The sequence below is a fragment of the Nanorana parkeri genome, unplaced genomic scaffold (genome assembly GCF_000935625.1).
Source record: "Nanorana parkeri isolate BGI_ZX_2015 unplaced genomic scaffold, ASM93562v1 scaffold1100, whole genome shotgun sequence".
Lineage (NCBI taxonomy): Eukaryota > Metazoa > Chordata > Amphibia > Anura > Dicroglossidae > Nanorana > Nanorana parkeri.
In genome coordinates, this window is record NW_017307368.1 from 571,154 (window position 1) to 589,386 (window position 18,233).

At 42.7% G+C, this 18,233-nt stretch overlaps 1 protein-coding gene across 1 annotated transcript; it reads left to right on the forward strand.

The window, feature by feature from the left end:
• Positions 1–11,038: 11,038 nt before the first annotated feature.
• On the forward strand, positions 11,039–15,617 carry LOC108796360 (annexin A11-like; the record flags this gene model as incomplete). Its single annotated transcript, XM_018567824.1, has 5 exons — positions 11,039–11,128; positions 12,578–12,669; positions 13,540–13,979; positions 14,245–14,371; positions 15,533–15,617. Coding segments are annotated over exons 1-5 (796 nt in total), but the record flags the coding sequence as incomplete, so codon positions are not given.
• Positions 15,618–18,233: the final 2,616 nt, after the last annotated feature.

Sequence of the window (18,233 nt, forward strand, 5' to 3'; positions counted from 1 at the left end):
TCTTTTATTCATGAGGATCTGCATTGCTTGCTTTTGTAATAGATGTATTGCTGCTTATTTACTGTATATTACAATTTCGACAATTCATATCCAGTCGTTTGCAACAATTTTCCTTTAAAAGGGATTTTTGAATACAACACAAACTAGGATAATCAATCTGTCACTATACGCACTAGAAAACAGGAATGTGACAGTTTTAAGAGGCAGATAATGCAACCAGATTGATAGGTTCCCCAATGATGGATTTCCTCCCTATGTATTAAAAACAATTTCCATTTCTATCTTTTATAAAATACCGTTTTACAGTGTTTTGTTTTTCACCATCCATTGTTGCATCTTGGTGCTGCTGATCTCCTGCGGCCTCTTTGCAGCCATATTCTGTCTAGAGTTATCATTGTTATACAGGACTTATAGAGCGCCAACAGTTTGCACAGCACTTTACAGTTGCTTAAAGTGACATTAAACCCTCAGATTTTTTAACATAAACCAATACTGTAATGTGTGCCTTACTGTAATCCATGGTTGTTTCCCTTCTCTTTGCTGCTCTTCCTTTTAAATCCTCATGTCTTCTCATGCTGGGGGAGAACTTCCCTTTGCAGCTCAGGGCCTCTTCCTCTAGTGCTGGCTCAGGTTACAAGCCTATACAAACCTATACACACCGTGTATCCATTCCTGAGACAAGGCAGTCTGCTGCAAAACAGAAGTTCTGCAGAGCATGAGAACAGATACAGATTTAAAAGGAAGAACAGCAAAGAGAAGGGAAACAACCATGGATTACAGTAAGGCACGCATTACACTATTGTTTTATGTTAAAAAATCTGAGGGTTTAATGTCACTTTAAGCTTCTTGTCTTTTCCCAGATAGGGTCCTAATGGTGAGGAGAGCTGGCCATGTCTGTACAATGAGTGCTGGATCAGCCACTTCTTGTCTGTACTAGAAGTCCATGTGACAACGCAGGACAGATTGTTGTCACCCGGTAAATTGGAGTGCCTGAACCAAAACCTTCATTGTAGGATCAGTATTATTTTACTGAGAGCTGCACCTTTAAAAAAAAAATGGAGAAATACTGTTGAAACAACATTAGCCTATTTCCTCTTTTTCACCTATTGCACGTCTGGTGTTTTTTTTTTTTTATTATAGATCTAGGTGGTTTTTTTTGGCAGAAGCTGAAGATCTGCTTTTCAGCATTGAAGATTATATGTGATTTTTGTATTGGTGTTTACATCTACTTCATTGTAATTAGGGATGCATCGATGCTAGTATCGGTATCGGTGCTGATACTTAGTATTTGGACGAGTACAATACCGATGTAAATGCTTCCGATACTTATTCCGATAATGGAACTTCCAGTATCAGGAAGTCAGGTAGCGAGTTAATGCACGCCGCTCGGCTTCCTGATTGACTGGGGAGCCGACTCCTCCTGACGACGAGGAAGCATGGAGCCAGCTTCCTGGCTAATCAGGAAGCAGGGCGGCGAGTCAGTACTCGCCCTCCAGCTTCCTAAATAAGACTTCAGGTATTGGCGAGTACCGGAAAAAAAAATATGAGTACTCGATACGGAAAAACCGATATTGGTGCATCCTTAATTGACAGTTGGTTATTGAGGTTGGAGAACTGATCTGTGTTTAGAGGGACAATCCAGACTATACAGTGCTAAATCAGACCAATGAATTGTATTCTACTATATGAGAACAATGAAAAGAAAAGTGTCCAATCCAGTGATGAAATCGCTTACAGTTGATGCTGCTTATTGATGTTTTAAAGTTTTAGTTTCCTGCAGAATCAGCTGGTCACCCGTGCACTGGCTCTGATATCCTTCCCCTTGCAGGGTCTTATGGAGTCACCCTTGTGTGTCCTAGTAAGCTGTGTGTATCCACAAACACAGGCACTGCAAGGCCAGCTGCTCTCCTCCTCCCCGCACCTCCTTCCTTCCTTGGGCAAAAAAATACCGGTATTTTGGTACTGAGCACGAGTACCGATAATTTTTTTTCGGTACTCGCCGATACCAATTACCGAGTACCGTAAGTCCCATTCAGTAAGCCAGGTGGCGTGTAAAGACTCGCCACCCAGCTTCCCGATTAACAAGAAAGCCGCCCCATACGAATCCCTATAATAATCATACGATCCAGCAGGTCTCTCGGCTCTATGGCTTGTATGCTGCGGATCTCTGTCCCCTCTCACCTTGGCATGTCCAGCCAGGAGCGGCCTTCCATCGGTACCCAGCCGGAGCCGGCTTGCTGGCCAATCGTGTAATGACGCGGCGCCCCGCTTTCTGATTGGCCGGGAGGAAGATGCCCGGCTTCCTGATACTTCCAAATACTCTGTATCGGCACCGATATCGATACAAGTATCAGTGCATCCCTATCAAAAATGTAAAATACTTTACTGGATAATATATATTATTGATATTTGTTTTTTCCTGATAATCTTCTAAAGCTGGACATACACTAACAAACTTTAATTAGCAAAAAATTTTTTCGGCGTGTTAGGCCGATCAGTTTTCTAATAGTTCATGGAGGCAAGTCTATGATGGCTTTTAACTGTATAAATGATAAAGTTCAAAGCTCAGGATGAAAATAGTTGACATTTTTCAGGGGCGTCCCGAGGCTGGGTCACACCGGAGCGGTAACAGTGTCACCGCGCGCATTCACGATGATGTCATCGCGCACGCGCGGCAGTCTTCTGATACCTGCCTGCTGTCATCTTGGTGATGGACGCCGGCAGAGGAGGGGACAGTCACCCAGCGGGATAAGGTATGCCACCGGGTCCCCTCCTCTCTCCTAATACTGTCGGGCGTTCGGTCCATGACCGAGCGCCCGACTTTTCAGAGGGGGGTGACACCAAAATGACTAAGTCATTTTGGTGTCACCCCCTCCAATGGTGTCACCCGGGTGCAGACCGCACCCCCCTTGTGACGCCACTGCAATTTTCTTTTTTTTTAATCTAACCTATCGAAATTCTAACCCTGAATGTGATTTCCATTCAAGAAAAACCGTCCACATTGTAATGCGCATATGCCAGGCACAGAACAATCCTGTTTAACATGTCTGGAATTTCATTCGAGTAGCAGATGAAAATGTGTAAAATGAGTTGACTTAATGATGGCATTGTTGAATGTTCTGATTTTTCCGAATGTCAAGCGAATGTTCAAACGTGTTACAGTCTAATTGTGCTTTACCGACCGCTATATTGTGCATTGGCCAACCGAAACATTTCATTCATTTTATGTCCGGTCAGGTCGGCCCCACCATTGCAAACATTTGGATTGAATATGAAGGAGATTGTACAATAAGATTACAACATATGTGGCCGTTTTAAGGAACAAATGCTATATGTGGTTTACTGTAATTTACACATTTGTGAAACTGTAGTCTTGTACAGTCCATGCAGCATTAGCATAATGACATTCTTCTGCAGAACTCTGGGTAAAAATGTCATCAATCCTTGCAGTGGGGCTACCCCCGCACTGCTAGGGTTAGGTGCTCGTTTTTGCAAAGTTATACTCACCCGATCCTCCGAGCCAGCTGACTGTTACAACGCTCCCCCCAGCCTCTCTCCTCCTTCACTACAACTATGGTATGTCCCCTGGCGTCGCTATGTCCTGTACATTGTGTATAGAATGTGATGACTCGGGGACCTTAGACCGCTGCAGCGGAAGGGGAGAGAGGCTCCAGGGACCGGTCTAAGAGCAAGCCGGCTCCATGGATCGGGGGAGTATAATTTTGCTATTTTTGCACCTAGGCAAAAATAAGCACTTAACCCTTGTGGGGTGGGGGGCGAGGTATGGTAAACCCATTGCAAGGGTTAATAAAAGTTTTACCTGGAGTTGTTCTTTAATGTTCACAAGATTACACCCCCCCACCATATAGATAAAGGGCAGTAACACTATAGATAAAGGGCAGTAGGGCTATAATATGTTAACTTTTAAAAGTTGAGTAATGCGGTTCCATCTCCACCTATCCTCATTTGTTGCCTGTACAACCTTGTGATGGTGAGTCATATAACTGTTACACAATCACATGGGCTTGTCCTGTTCATGACACCAGACAGATGTACCTCTGCACTGTCCTTCTGACTCATATCATAGATATGTACCTTACAATGGGGCATCCCAGAGATTCTTAAAGAGACAACTTTCAGAAACTGCAGGTAAAAGCATGGAAAATCAAGTATTTTTAAATGCTTGCTTGCAGGTTTTTTTTCCCCCTTTCCAATAACAATTTTTTTTGTTCACTTTCAATGTGCTTTCATCTGTTAGGAAATTCAACTATTCAAGGAAGAGTCAATTCCCTAGGACATTCCCTTCTCTCCTGGCATGCCATAGCTATCTCCTTTTCAAAGAGTGTTTAATATCTGTCTGTGCTGGCACAGCTGCTTTTTATGCAGCAGCCGGGGCTAGCCCGATTTATAGATTGTCGCGGGGTGATAGCTCTGAGTCTGCTGACATCATGTGCAAGATGGTGGCACCCAGCAGTAGTCTCATAGCTTTTTGATGTCTACACAAAGTAGGGTTTTAAAGGTGAATGACATGACCATGATGCAAATGTAACCATCTGGCTACTGGATCCAGGTGGCCAATGCTCCTTAAAAATGACAGGCGACACCCAGTGGCGTACCTAATGAATAAAGGGCCCTGAGGGAGGAAAGAAAGAAGGGATGCGCCGCTGTATCGGCAGAAAAATGGCACTTTCGGCATACAGCCAAAAGTGCCATATATCGGTGCGTCACTAATATTTACAGCAATGCAGAATGGCACAGGCTATAGAGGACTACACATCCCAGCAATACTTTATATAACAATAGCATTTCTGTAGAAAGTACTGCTGAGATTTGTAGTCCTCTATAGAGGGTACCATTCTGCATTGCTTCAACACCTGATCCCTGGAACGACCGACAAGCGCAGACTCCCGTCTCTAAGGCTGTCAGAATATGCATACAGAGCATGTCGGTAACTATTTAAACCGGCGCGCTGTGTGCAGCTTCTGAGAAGATACGCTATTAGCATAGCGGGGAAGCCGGCTGCGCATTTTGCATCGCTCCCGCTGCGCTAATAGCGTATCTTCTCAGAAGTTTACATAGTAACCGACACGCTTTGCATGCATATTCTGACAGCGTGAGAGGCGTGACGCTGTGCTTGTCGGTGGATCGGATCAGGTGAGTATTAAAAAAAAAAAAAATTATTTTATGTCCCAAGAACATAAAATAATAAAACATTTTAAAATGTCCCGGGATTTTATTTTATTTTAAAAATGTCACTTTACCTTAGCTTGGTGAGGACATTTTCGGGAAGCAATGGAGTAGGGAATTTGTGCTGCGGCTATTTCAATTTAGGGGAGATGTTTTTCTGCAAAGTTTTGTTTGTGAAGGGAGATGGGTGCTATGTGCTACTGACTCCTGTACTCTGTGTTACGTCCTCCTGACCTCTGAACTCTGCATTTCTTAGGCTACAATCACACTAGGTGCGATTAAATGCATTTATATGCATTTAAAATTATTTTCTAAACGCATATAGATGCAGCTAATGATTGTCAATGGATCTCTGCACCTTGCATTTAGATGCTTTTATCTGCAGTCAGTTTAGCTGTGTTTAGAAAATATAGAAGTCAGGTGCGTCCAGCAATTGATTAGGATTTCTAAACGCACCAACACGCATGTAAACAGAAGATGCATTTATTTGCTGAAATCTAATTGGCTGCTTCAGTGGACTGTTTCAGTGGACAGATGCATCTAAACCGCATATGTGTGTAAACGTATGTAAACACGCGCCATTTTAGGCATCTAGAAACATAAACAAAGCATCTGGTCTGACAGATTTTGCAGACAGATCTCTGCATAAAAACATAAGGGGCAAGTGTGAATGAAGCCTTACTTATAACCTTTGAATTCAGTGTTGCATATGTCTGATCTCTGCACTCTACAATGCTTACTCCTGGCCCTTGCACTTTTCATTACTTACTACTAGCCTCTGAACTCTGTGTTACTTCTGACCTCTAAACTCTGCATTACTTTTAATTGTTACATACCTCTGACCTCTGCGCTCTACATGGCTTACTCCTGGCCCTTGCACTCTGCATTACTCTCTACTGGCCTCTGGACTCTATTACTTAGGATCTCTGAACTCAGCGTTACATACTCCTGACCCCTGCACTCTGTGCTACACGCTACTGACTTCCAAACTCTTCATTACTTACTCCTGTCCTCTGAACTCTGCATTACTTATACCTAGGGATGCACTGATACTGGTTTTTCGGTATCGAGTAGAAGTACCGATATAGGCTTCCTGAGGAAGGCGGTGTGCTATCGAAAGAAAAACCGGCTTCACGCCTTGAGGCGGCCTGGCCTCCTGACAAATCAGGAAGCCGGGCATCACATCATGACCCACCTCACGGCTTCCTGATTGGCTAAGAAGCTGACTTCACTTGTTGCTAGGCAGCCTGGCTTCCTTACCAATCAGGAAGCCGGGCGGTGGGTCATGACATGCCTACCGGCTTCCTGATTGGTCAGGAAGCTAGGCTTCCTAGCAACAAGTAGCTAGGAAGCCAGCTTCAAGCCGGGAGGCGGGTCATGACCCACTGCCCGGCCTTCCTGATTGGCAGGGAAGCAGGCTCCATGCTCCCTCACGGCACTGCTGTTCAGAGGTAATCTCCCTCTGACTGGAAGTTCCGGTGACCGGGTAAGTATTCAGCATTTGGGCAAGTACGAGTATCGTTATCAGTGCATCCCTACTTATAACCTTTGAATTCAGCATTACACATTTCTGACATCTGCACTCTCTGGATCCCTGCTCTCTCCATTATTGGCCATTGACGCTCAGTTTTACTTACTCATGCTCTCATCTTACATACTCCTGGACCCTAAATGTTACTTACTCATGATCTCTGAACTCAGCATTGCACACTACTGACTCCTGCACTCTGGTACACACTACTGAACTCTGCATTGCATACTCCTGAACTCTGTTATTTACTCCTTACCCCTGCACCATCCTGACCAAAATGTATACTGCTCTGACACTAAAGCTAAAAAGGTAGCATAAGTTTATATTTTAACAGTGTCATTGGTGTTCTATTTTTTTTAAAGATTTCTTCAAACCTTCCTTATTTTTTGATAGAGCCTTGCTTGGATATCGCCTTAAAAAAAGTGCTGCACCCAGATGATCTTTGCTCTTTTCCATGTTGTTCAGGAGGATCTCCAACTTTCCAGGATTGCTTTCTCCTGTGTACAAGAAAGAGCATTGAGCACAGCTAGTTAGAATGTTACTCAGTGGGGTTTCCGGCAGGAAGTTTGCTAAGTGTCACTATTACCGTTTTAAAGAGTTATCTTCAGTTCTGATAAAAACTTTGAACTTTGACATGTACTGCATGTGTAAATGTTATCAGTAGTAGCTGTTGGTATGTATTTAGGTTGAGTGGGCAGAAGACTGTTGAACCATTTGTACTTATGGAACCGCTGATTCTTGTACTGGATTCAAGCAGCAAAGTGTTGGAAAGATCGAAATGGTTCCTCTTTCAGACCCACTTTTCCCCGCCATTGTCCATCTTTTTGGGCTAGTGTATATACTTCCTTAAATTCATCTGTCATTCAAAGTATATATTATGATTTTTTAAAATTTTTGTTGGATAGAGTGAAGGATTAGAACTCCTGTTTGTTTTATACTGCTATCCAGAGCGCCACAAAAAACGTTTCCTCACTTCCTGTCCTGCTGGCAACAGTTTCACCAGAAAGGAAGGGAGGGAAAATCTGTTAGAGGGACACAGAGAGAATTCAAATCTCATCGCCTTCTAACCTTCTGCTGCTTTACTAAAGAAACACGTTTTTATTTCTGTGTTGCTGTTGAAGAGTTCTACTCGCTTCCTGTCTCGTAAAACAGCAAGACAGGAAGTGAAGGTAAATCTCTCTAACAGTGCCAGATAGCAGTAAAAGCCCCTTTTTATCCAAAACGAATTAAAAATGTTTTGGCTGAAAATATACTTTAACATGTCTATATTGTACAGCATCTATCCAGCTTTTTAAATCATTGTATTTGTTGCTTTCATACACAGTTATAAAGGTAAAACAGGGTTATAAATGCATCAGTGGATTTAAATGATCACGTATTGTCTATGAATTCCTCATGAAACGCATAACTGGGAACATCATAGGGGTGTAGCCTATTTCTGCATATTTTGTGACCTCTCCTCCCTTCTCGGGAGGTTTGGTGCTGGTTACTAGGTAGACTAAGTGCTTGTGTGTTTGCGAAGCTTGCGTGTGGGAGTGGAGTGTTTTTGGCAGCTGTTGTAGCTATTTTCATAGTGATCACTCCCTAAGTGCATTAGACCCACAGGCATCACCAGGCCTTTTTAAACACAGCTACTAGGAGAGTCCGCATTTTCTGTGCAAACAAAGCCAGGAAGCTTGATTGTAGCTGCAGCTTTGTCTGGGAACCACCTGTTAGGCCTCATTCACACACAACGCAAGAGCAAAATTGTATATTGTGTATATGTGCGCGTAGGTGGGTATATGCGTGCACTATGCAATCCCAGAATGCATCATTCATAATATAAATTTTAATGAACTGTACGCGCGTAAACATGCGGATATGCACGTAAATACATTGCCCGGACGCATCTCGGTGCCATTCAGTTTTTGCGCATTTTTACGCTATGCAAATATACGGCTCCATACGCAGCTATGTGTATGAAGCCATTTATTTGCATATGGTACAATACGCGCATATATACGCGCGGCAGTGTTAATGAGCCCTAAAGCCGCCTGTTTGTTGTTGGTGTTCCCCTTCAGACTATCGGGAACCTAGATTATAGAATGTGATGGCTGGTTCTCTTGCTCAGTGCTGTAGGTTGCACTATAGATTAAACATAGAGAAAGTCAGATATAATACACTTCTATGAATGTGCCTGTACTGTATGTAGCCTTGTTAGACTATCGGTGCCCAGTGCCCACAGATGGTAAGGAACTTTCATCCAATCTCTCCTTTTAGGATCTGCATGACCTTGGCTGAGTCTGCTCAGTAAAGTTGAACAGATTGGCAGCAGATTACGAGTAGGACAGTTGGGCAAGCTGCCAAGACCCACAGCTCCTAGGGGCCCTATGCGTGAATGCCCTCCCGCCTAATACATTGGTGGTTCACTAAAGCTGGGTACACATGGTCAGAAGTTCAAACAAATTACATCTATTTTGGAATGTTTGTTTGACTCTCTAATTGTTGATTCGGGGAAATCAATGATCAATTTCAACCGCAGTGAGGAAACATTTGAAGGAGCATGTTGGAAAAATTTTCTTAAACGAACGAAATTCTAAATTTCAGAAAACTCCATTCATTCCAAAAGTAAATGTTAAATATAAACGAAAATCAAACAAAGTTTTTAATGAAAATCTCAAAGCCTCTAATGGTATTGTTGATCGTTCCAAAAGGATTTTTCGTACGAACGTTAGTGCGAAAATCTGCCTGTGTATACCCTTCTTAAGATCCCTGCAGAGCCATGGGTCACACCGCTTGCAGCTCTCAAGGTATTCTTACAAAGTAGATATAATACCCCACATTCGTTTCATGTTTCTCACACCTCAAGACCTTAACCCCTAGGTAAAAAAAAAAAAAAAACAAGCTTTAGAATTTGTACATTAAAAATGCATGAAGAAATCTTTTATACATTTTTTACATTAATTTTTTGACTGATGTGTTGTGATAATTTTACTTAATGTTCCACTTTTAGCACACATTGACACACATATATCACAATTAATGTATCGTGTTTATAGTGTAATATACTCTTGCGCTTATATATAATTGTGCTCAAAACTTTGCATACCCTGGCAGAAATCGTGGCATTGATATTGAAAAAAAGGCTGATCATGCAAAAAAACTGTCCTTTTATTTAAGGATAGTGATCATTTGAAGCCATTTATTGTCACATACTTGTTTGGCTCTTTTTTAAATCATAATGATAACAGCAATCACCCAAATGGTCCTGATCAAAAGTTTGGCCTTGTTACAGACACACAAGGTGACACACACACGGTAAAATAGCAACTAAAGGTTCATTTCCCACAACTGTGGCTTTTTAAATTGCAGTTAGTGTCTGTGCATAAATAGTCAATGAGTTTGTTAGCTCTCATGTAGATGCACTGAGCAGGCTAGATACTGAGCCATGGGGAGCAGAAAAGAACTGTCAAAAGACCCACATAACAAGGTAATGGAACTTTATAAAGGTGGAAAAGGATATAACAAGATATCCAAAGCCTTGAACATGCCACTCAGTACTGTTCAATCACTTATTAAGAAGTGGAAAATTTGACGATCTCTTGATACACCCTGTGAAGCATGAAGGTGGCTCACTGATGTTTGGGGGGGGGGGGGGTGTGAGCTCTATAGGCACGGGGAACCTTGTGAATGTTGATGGCAAGATCAATGCAGCATGTTATCAGAAAATACTGGCAGACAATTTGCATTCTTCTGCACGAAAGTTGCGCATGGGACACTCTTGGACTTTCCAGCATGACAATAACCCCAAGCACAAGGCTAAGTTGACCCTCAAGTGGTTACAGCAGAAAAAGATGAAGGTTCTGGAGTGGCCATCACAGTCTCCTGACCTTAATATCATTGAGCCACTCTGGGAGGATCTCAAAACGTGTGGTTTATGCAAGAAGACCAAAGACTTTGCATGACCTAGAGGCATTTTGCCAAGCCGAATGGGCAGCTATACGACCTGCAAGAATTCGGGGCCTCAGACAACTATTACAAAAGACTGCACACTGTCATTGATGCTAAAGGGGGCAATACACAGTATTAGGAACTAAGGGTCTGCAGACTTTTGAACAGGGGCCATTTAGTTTTATTTGTTGCATGTTTTGTTTTATGATTGTGCCATTCTGTTATGACCTACAGTTTAATATGAATCCCATACGAAATAAAAGAAATGTTATGCCTGCTCACTCATGTTTTCTTTAAAAATGGTACATATATTACTAATGCAAACTTTTGCAAACTTTTGAGCACAACTGTACATGGAATTTGAAGGTATTTAATATCACATGTGGTGTTGTTATCTCTTCAGGTGTTGAGTCGCTATCTCTGAAGCCATGAGTTATCCTGGTTATCCTCCAATGGCCGCATTCCCCCCTATCCCTACAGGTAAAGCATTAGGCACCTCTTATTTAAATTGAATTGCTGTATGCATTTACTCATACTTTGTAATGATTATAGCTGGGTTTTCCATTTGAGAGATCGCATGTTAATCTGCTTTGTAGAAGGCTTTTTTCTCATTCAAAAAGAATTGTAATAGTATTCGTAGAAACCCATTTCAGCTTCTCTGAATTTTGACTTTTTACTTTAAAATTAGATCTCTGTCAAAGAACTTTTGAGTTTAATTTGTTAAAATGATAAAGGAAAATTAAATGTAATAATGCTTCTGCTGCCCAGTGTTTAATGTCTGTGCAGTAAGGCCCACACAATTGTTCAATCACTGGGCAGGAAATTAAATCAGAAGTAAACATAAAAAACTAAAATTTCCTAGCAGGTTGGGTCTTTGGTAGAATAAAATGTATAAGTTTCTTTTGCCAAAAAACTCTTATCTGCACACTGACTGCAGTGCATGCCCAGTATAGTGTAAGGTCCCAACACCTTGTACAGGCCCACCATCTTACAGATGCCGAGGAATGGAGCCGGGTGTCTAGATAATGCAATTCTAGCTCACAGTAGAGCACATCTGGAGGTGAGTGTGTTTTATAATGTGCAAGTATTCTGTGCATACTTTTTCTACATGGTGTAGCAGCTTAAAAAAAAATAGTTTTAGTTTATTGGGAAAAGTTCATTTCTTTTTTTAATTGTTTTTAATGAAGGCTTTTTGCATCCTGGAGGTAGACATATGGATAAAGCAGCCAGGGTCTGTTGGACACTCTGTGATCCAATACACAGTTACAGGAAGCCAGGAGATGAGAGTAGTAGATTAGATTTGAGGAATATTTCCTGTGAAGCGCATTGGCTTCCTGGCTGTGGGGTTTATGCTGCCCCATTAAGTGCCAGTAACCTCTTACTGTCTACTCTGTAGTAAATTAGCATTCCTTGTAAAACGTTCCCTAAACCAGTACGATGTTAATGCATTTTTGAAACTTTTGTTGATTGCCTTATTAAACACTTGGCAATGAAACAAGCGATCAGACTAGGGTTCTGAATAGGATATTGGGTGTTTTTTTTTTTCTTTCAACATACTGTCATCTCTATAGGCTACAATGCCAAGTGGGTGTTGTGGAGATGTTTAGGAAATGGGAACAAACAGAGTGGCCCATATGCACTAATCCTTTTAGTAACATTACAGTATGCCAGGGAATGGCATGTTTGACCTCATGGATGATGTGGTCCTTCAACCTGATGATTACATGGGATGTACGGTATATACCAGGCTACTATTTTACATTATTTTTAAAGTAAGCATTTGTCCGTAGGTATGAAAACAATATGTACTCAAGTTTAAGGTTTGAATGCAAATAGGGACATTTATGCACTGTTTTCAATACACATTTCATTATGTTTGAAGCGGTTTGCATTAACTATAATTTTCTTGGCTTTTTTTCAATATGGCAGGAGACAACCCCTGGGGAGTACCCAGTAACCCTCCTTCCATTGGGCTGGATATGGGTGGATTCTCTCAGCAATACAACCCTCAGCAGTATATGGTGAGCACTGCTTGGTTTTTCACCTTGTAACAGAACTAATGTCATCCTTCCAATGAACATGCTTTATGGTTTTACACATGTATGTGGCAATTGACCTTCAGAATATGTAAATATATTTCATGTTAAAGAAAGGCCATCAAGAATAGACCAGTTACTCTTGTATGAAGGATAACACCAATGGTTCACTGATATTTGATATCTGATGATATGGTGTCCTTTAAGGCAAGTGTTAACAGGCTTTTGACTGCATCAGAACTGCTTCTCTCCCCATACAAGTCTCTAAGAATGCTTGAAGTCAAATGGATGTCAACTGAAGGTCCAGTATACCTGCAATGAATGCTGGATGACCTCAGAAGCATCTCAAACCCATGTCATATGTATGCTACATTTACAGCCTAAAGCCCATCAACACTATCCCTTATTGTAGCTGCTTCTCCATATTGTCATTGTTGACAAACACCACCATGTACGTGTTCCTTTTTGTGTGATAGCATCCAAATATGCATTCAGTAAATGTTTTCTTTCTTTCTGTAAAAGAAATCTGTACGTTAAACCTATTGCAAACAACAAAAGCATTGTCAGATAAGCTTTGACATGCTAACTAACTATTCTCCCTGGTGATTCTCCCTCTTAGTAGAGTGTTTCAAAGCCAGCAGATAACTGCCAGAAGTAATGCTGGAACTGGATGCGTCCAATGTCTTTTTATTTGGTTTTTCTTTAGTGATATATGGCCTGGTTCACACTGAGCGTATTGTCACAGCTGATTCATTTTCATATATTTAAATAAACATTTGCCTTGTAGTCTTAATTTTTTTTCCTTTTAATTTGTTCCAACAGTAAATTGATTTTTTTATTTTCTTTTTATTGTAGACAGGACCAGGCTATCCAGCAGCTGGGTTTGGTGGAATTAACCCACCACAAGCAGGCTATCCCCCTGCACCTGGTGGCGGCTATCCCGCTGCACCTGGAGGCGGCTATCCCGCTGCACCTGGAGGCGGCTATCCCGCTGCACCTGGAGGCGGCTATCCCGCTGCACCTGGAGGCGGCTATCCCCCTGCACCTGGAGGCGGCTATCCCCCTGCACCTGGAGGCGGCTATCCCCCTGCACCTGGAGGCGGCTATCCCCCTGCACCTGGAGGCGGCTATCCCCCTGCACCTGGAGGCGGATATGGGGCACCACAGCAGCCTCAAGCACCAGGCTTTGGCATGTACCCTGCCCCAGGGGGTGGACCACAGCCTGGGATGTCTGGATTTGATACAGGATACCCAGGACAGCCAGCACCAGGCCAGCCACCTGCAACATACCCTGGTAGCTGCACCTGGAGGCGGCTATCCCGCTGCACCTGGAGGCGGCTATCCCCCTGCACCTGGAGGCGGCTATCCCCCTGCACCTGGAGGCGGATATGGGGCACCACAGCAGCCTCAAGCACCAGGCTTTGGCATGTACCCTGCCCCAGGGGGTGGACCACAGCCTGGGATGTCTGGATTTGATACAGGATACCCAGGACAGCCAGCACCAGGCCAGCCACCTGCAACATACCCTGGTCAGCAGCCACCAGCAACATACCCGGGTCAGCAGCCACCAGCAACATACCCTGGTCAGCAACCGACTCCAAGCTATCCACAGGCTCCAGCAGTAAATCCCTCCATGCCACAATACCCATCTCAGCCATCAGCAACACCTTCTATCCCCCCATTAAAGGTATATACATTTTTATTTTGTTGTAAGCAGCTTTCAATATATTCAGTGTACCATCAACATACTGTTATATTAACTCAGTGCAGATGCATCCGTCAATTTGTTTATAAGACAAATGTTTTAGTTGTCCATGCTAGTTTGATTGACGCTCCAGTTTTGTGGATTAAAAGACCATCCGCTCCATGTCATCTACATATATTGTAAGGATTCTATCAATCATTATTCCAGGTTGGTAGCTGCTTCTTCTTTGTAGATTTGCATGCCAGTGCCCTTGCTGGACTTACAACATCAGTCTATGTGTGTACAGATAATCCTCGCTTAACGACTTACCTGTTTTGCGACCACTCGCACTTACGACCGCCCTGCGACCTTGCGCGACAGCGTCAGTGCGACGTGTCGCCGGCGGAAGTGACGTCCTCTGATCTTCACTGCGGGTCCCGGTAAGTATTTTCATTGCCCGATGAACAGTACACTGTTCGGTACTGTACATCTGCAATGCTATACAGTTCTGTACTAATGCAGTACAGTACTGTATAGAGTTCCTCACTTAACGACCAATGTTCCTCATTTAACGACCTGGTCGTAGGAACGGAACTCGGTCGTTAAGTGAGAAATACCTGTATAATAAAACATTCTGCAACCCTAGAACGGGTTTATATGTTCATACATATAAATGGTCAACATTTTAGCAGCAGTATATTTTATAGTTCTAGGCTTTTTTTTTTTTTTTATTTGAAATGGGGCCAGACTAAATTCTTTTTCACTTTAGATTAGAACCTCTGTCTGCTTTTCATTGTCCGTGTCCCCGTAGCAGAGATTTTCCCTCACTTCCTGTAATCCCAAAGGAAGTAAAGGAAATCTTTCCAGCAAGGACACTGATAGAAAAAAAAGAGGTTCTAACTCTTCTTCACTCTACCAGTAAATGGTTGCCATTGGAGAGATTCTGTTAATTTATGTTGATCACACAGTAAATAAGGGTAAGTCTCAATAGCGGGGACATTTTGGATTGGGGAGAATATTTCTTCTGTATATGGGGTACTTTATAGATGGGATGCATTTTCTGTTTTATGTATAGTTAGGCAGTGATTAATTGCTCTACCATTTTTGCATGTTTTCTTGATAACACAGATAAAACAATGACCCAACATTTCACTTTCCTTTTAGCCTACAAGAGGTACCATTACTGATGCACCAAACTTTGATCCCCTTAGAGATGCAGAGGTGATCAGGAAGGCCATGAAAGGATTTGGTAAGATGCTAAACAAATGATAACACACCTCATCTGTTTCTAGATTGCTCCAATCCCTTTACATCATCTCTGCCATATTTTTCTTTATTTTCTGGTTAAATGACCCAGAGATAAATTATTCTTGGAACCTCCAGTGGGTAGATCTCTTCAACTGATGGTCTGTCTATGAAATATTGGCAATATGGTGACAAGCAGGGGCATTTTTTCTCTCCTTCAGTATTCTGCATAACATAAATAAACAGCACAGTGACCATGTGAAAATGAAAGCGATGGATGGTGTAAAGTAGGGATGTCCACTTTTTCAGGACCAAGTACAATTACTTCTCCTCATGTACTTGCCGATACCAATTACCGATACTTTCTTTTAAAGCGACAGGTGACTTTAAATGATCCATAGTACAACTACATGTTATGTACTATGAATCATGATTTAACCTATTCATGTTAGCAGGGGAGAATTGTAAATCTATTGCTGGAGTGTAGTGGAGGTGTGTGCTGTATATATGTACTACATATATACATTACACAAGTCCAGTACACTATAGCATCAGATTTAGAGCCAGCCCTGTCCCAGCTTCCCTTGGGTTAAGCTGTACTATGGATCATTTAACCCATTCATGTTAGCAGGTCAGAATTGTAAATCTACTGCTACATGTTATGTAATATGGATCATTTAACCCATTCATGTTAGCAGAGGATAATTGTAAATCTACTGCTGCAGTGCATTCTATATGTAGCACATATACAGTACATATAGAATGTACTGCAGCAGTAGATTGTTCTTGTTCACACAAAACACTAAGCCCAGGCCCCGTCTTACTCACTGTTGCCTCGATATCGGTGCCTCACGATTCTCCTCACACGTGAGGACGTTGTCGGTGCTGAGCGGTAGAGGAGCGTCGCGTCACTGCTGCTCTGGTGGGCGGCGCTCCAGTTGGGGTCCTAATTTAGGTGGCCGGCAACTGCCTGGACGGCCGCCCACCGGAGCAGCAGTGACGCAACGCTCGGTGCGGCAAGTAAAACAAAACATATCGCAAGCTTCGGCGCTTTGTATCGGGGCATTTTGACAAGTACAAGTATGCTAGTACCGGTATCGGGATATCCCTAGTGTAAAGGGATGCTGTGTTGCCGAAGACATAAAAGCTGATGGTTGCTCCAACCTACTATCATCCACCAATAACTGGAAATCGATTAAATTTAACTTTTTTAACTTTTTAAACTTTTAAACTTTTCTGTCCTTGATCAGCACTTCATGTCAAAGCAGATACAGATAGGAAAAAAGGGAGACACTTTCAAAATAAATGCCCTGCTAAGTTTCGATATAAAAAAGATACCCAGGGGTGTGGAAATGTTTAAAAAACTACTTGTCCGAGGACTAACCTGATCTACTTGTCCTTCTTGACAACCTACTTGTCGTGATACCAAAAATAATTTAAACCCAAACCGTGCTAAGAAGCGCTTCTCTTTCGTCAGCACGGCCACCTGACCAATGAGTGCTCGCAATTTGTGAGCAAAATCCATAGCGCAAGGCTGCGCTGGATGGCAATATGGGGTACAGAATAGTACACCTGTACCGGCACAGGGGAAGGACCATTCGCTAAAAGATAAGTTTAGCAGGGGAGGAGAGGGAGTCAGATTTAGGAGGGTATTTACATTTTTATTTTTTACTTTTTTTTTTCAAATAACTTTATCGCTATCACACAGGGGATAACAAGCCTCTGTGTGAGTGTTTAAAGGTGACAGGCTCTTTTTATGAAGCCCTTCAATACAGAAGATCAGCGTTGTGCACGATCTCCACAGCCTGGTTTGTGACAGCTGAGACAATAAGAGCTGTGAGTACAGCGCTCCTGTCTCACTGATCACACAGAGCAGATGGACGTTCTCCACTCTGCTCTCCATCTTGAAATCATTGCCGCTGTCCTGGGTCCCCCAGAGCAGCGGGGGACCCCGAAAATGGGGGAGGAGGGGGCGGGATGGACGGACAAGCAATCCTGCTGCACAAGTGATCTGGGCGGCTGTATAACAGTCCAGATCACTTGTACAAAAAAACACCTGCCGGTCGCCCGGAGCTCTATGTCCCGGGCGTCGGGCGGTAGGAATCCTGCACCCTGTAGCGACATAGAAATGTTCAATATAAGAAATCAACCCTATCACAGGGGTAGACAACTTCAAAGCACCTCAGCTGTAGTGAAACTACAAATCCGTATTTAAAATCCACTGCCTCTGTCATGTCAGTGGCTGTCAGTTTACCACAGCTGGAGTGCCGAAGTTGCCTACCCCGAGCCTAACCTTCCCTATGACATTATTGTAACCAAATAAATAATTAAACCACTATGTAGACACCCAAATCCGTAATGTTGAAAAATAGCACACAGTGTATCACGCAATATGTGACATAACTGCTCTCCCACACTAGTGAGTGCAATATTAATATGCAGAATAGCTGTATTAAAAGCTGATAGACATACGACCATGAAATGCATAGAGCAGTCCAAGTGGCATCCCCTCATCCTTCGTACTCCACCATGATACATTCTATGATCTTATAGCCTTTCCTCTTTTTAAGTTTACATTCCTTTCTTTAACCCTTTCGCTGCCAAGCCCTCCGGAACATTT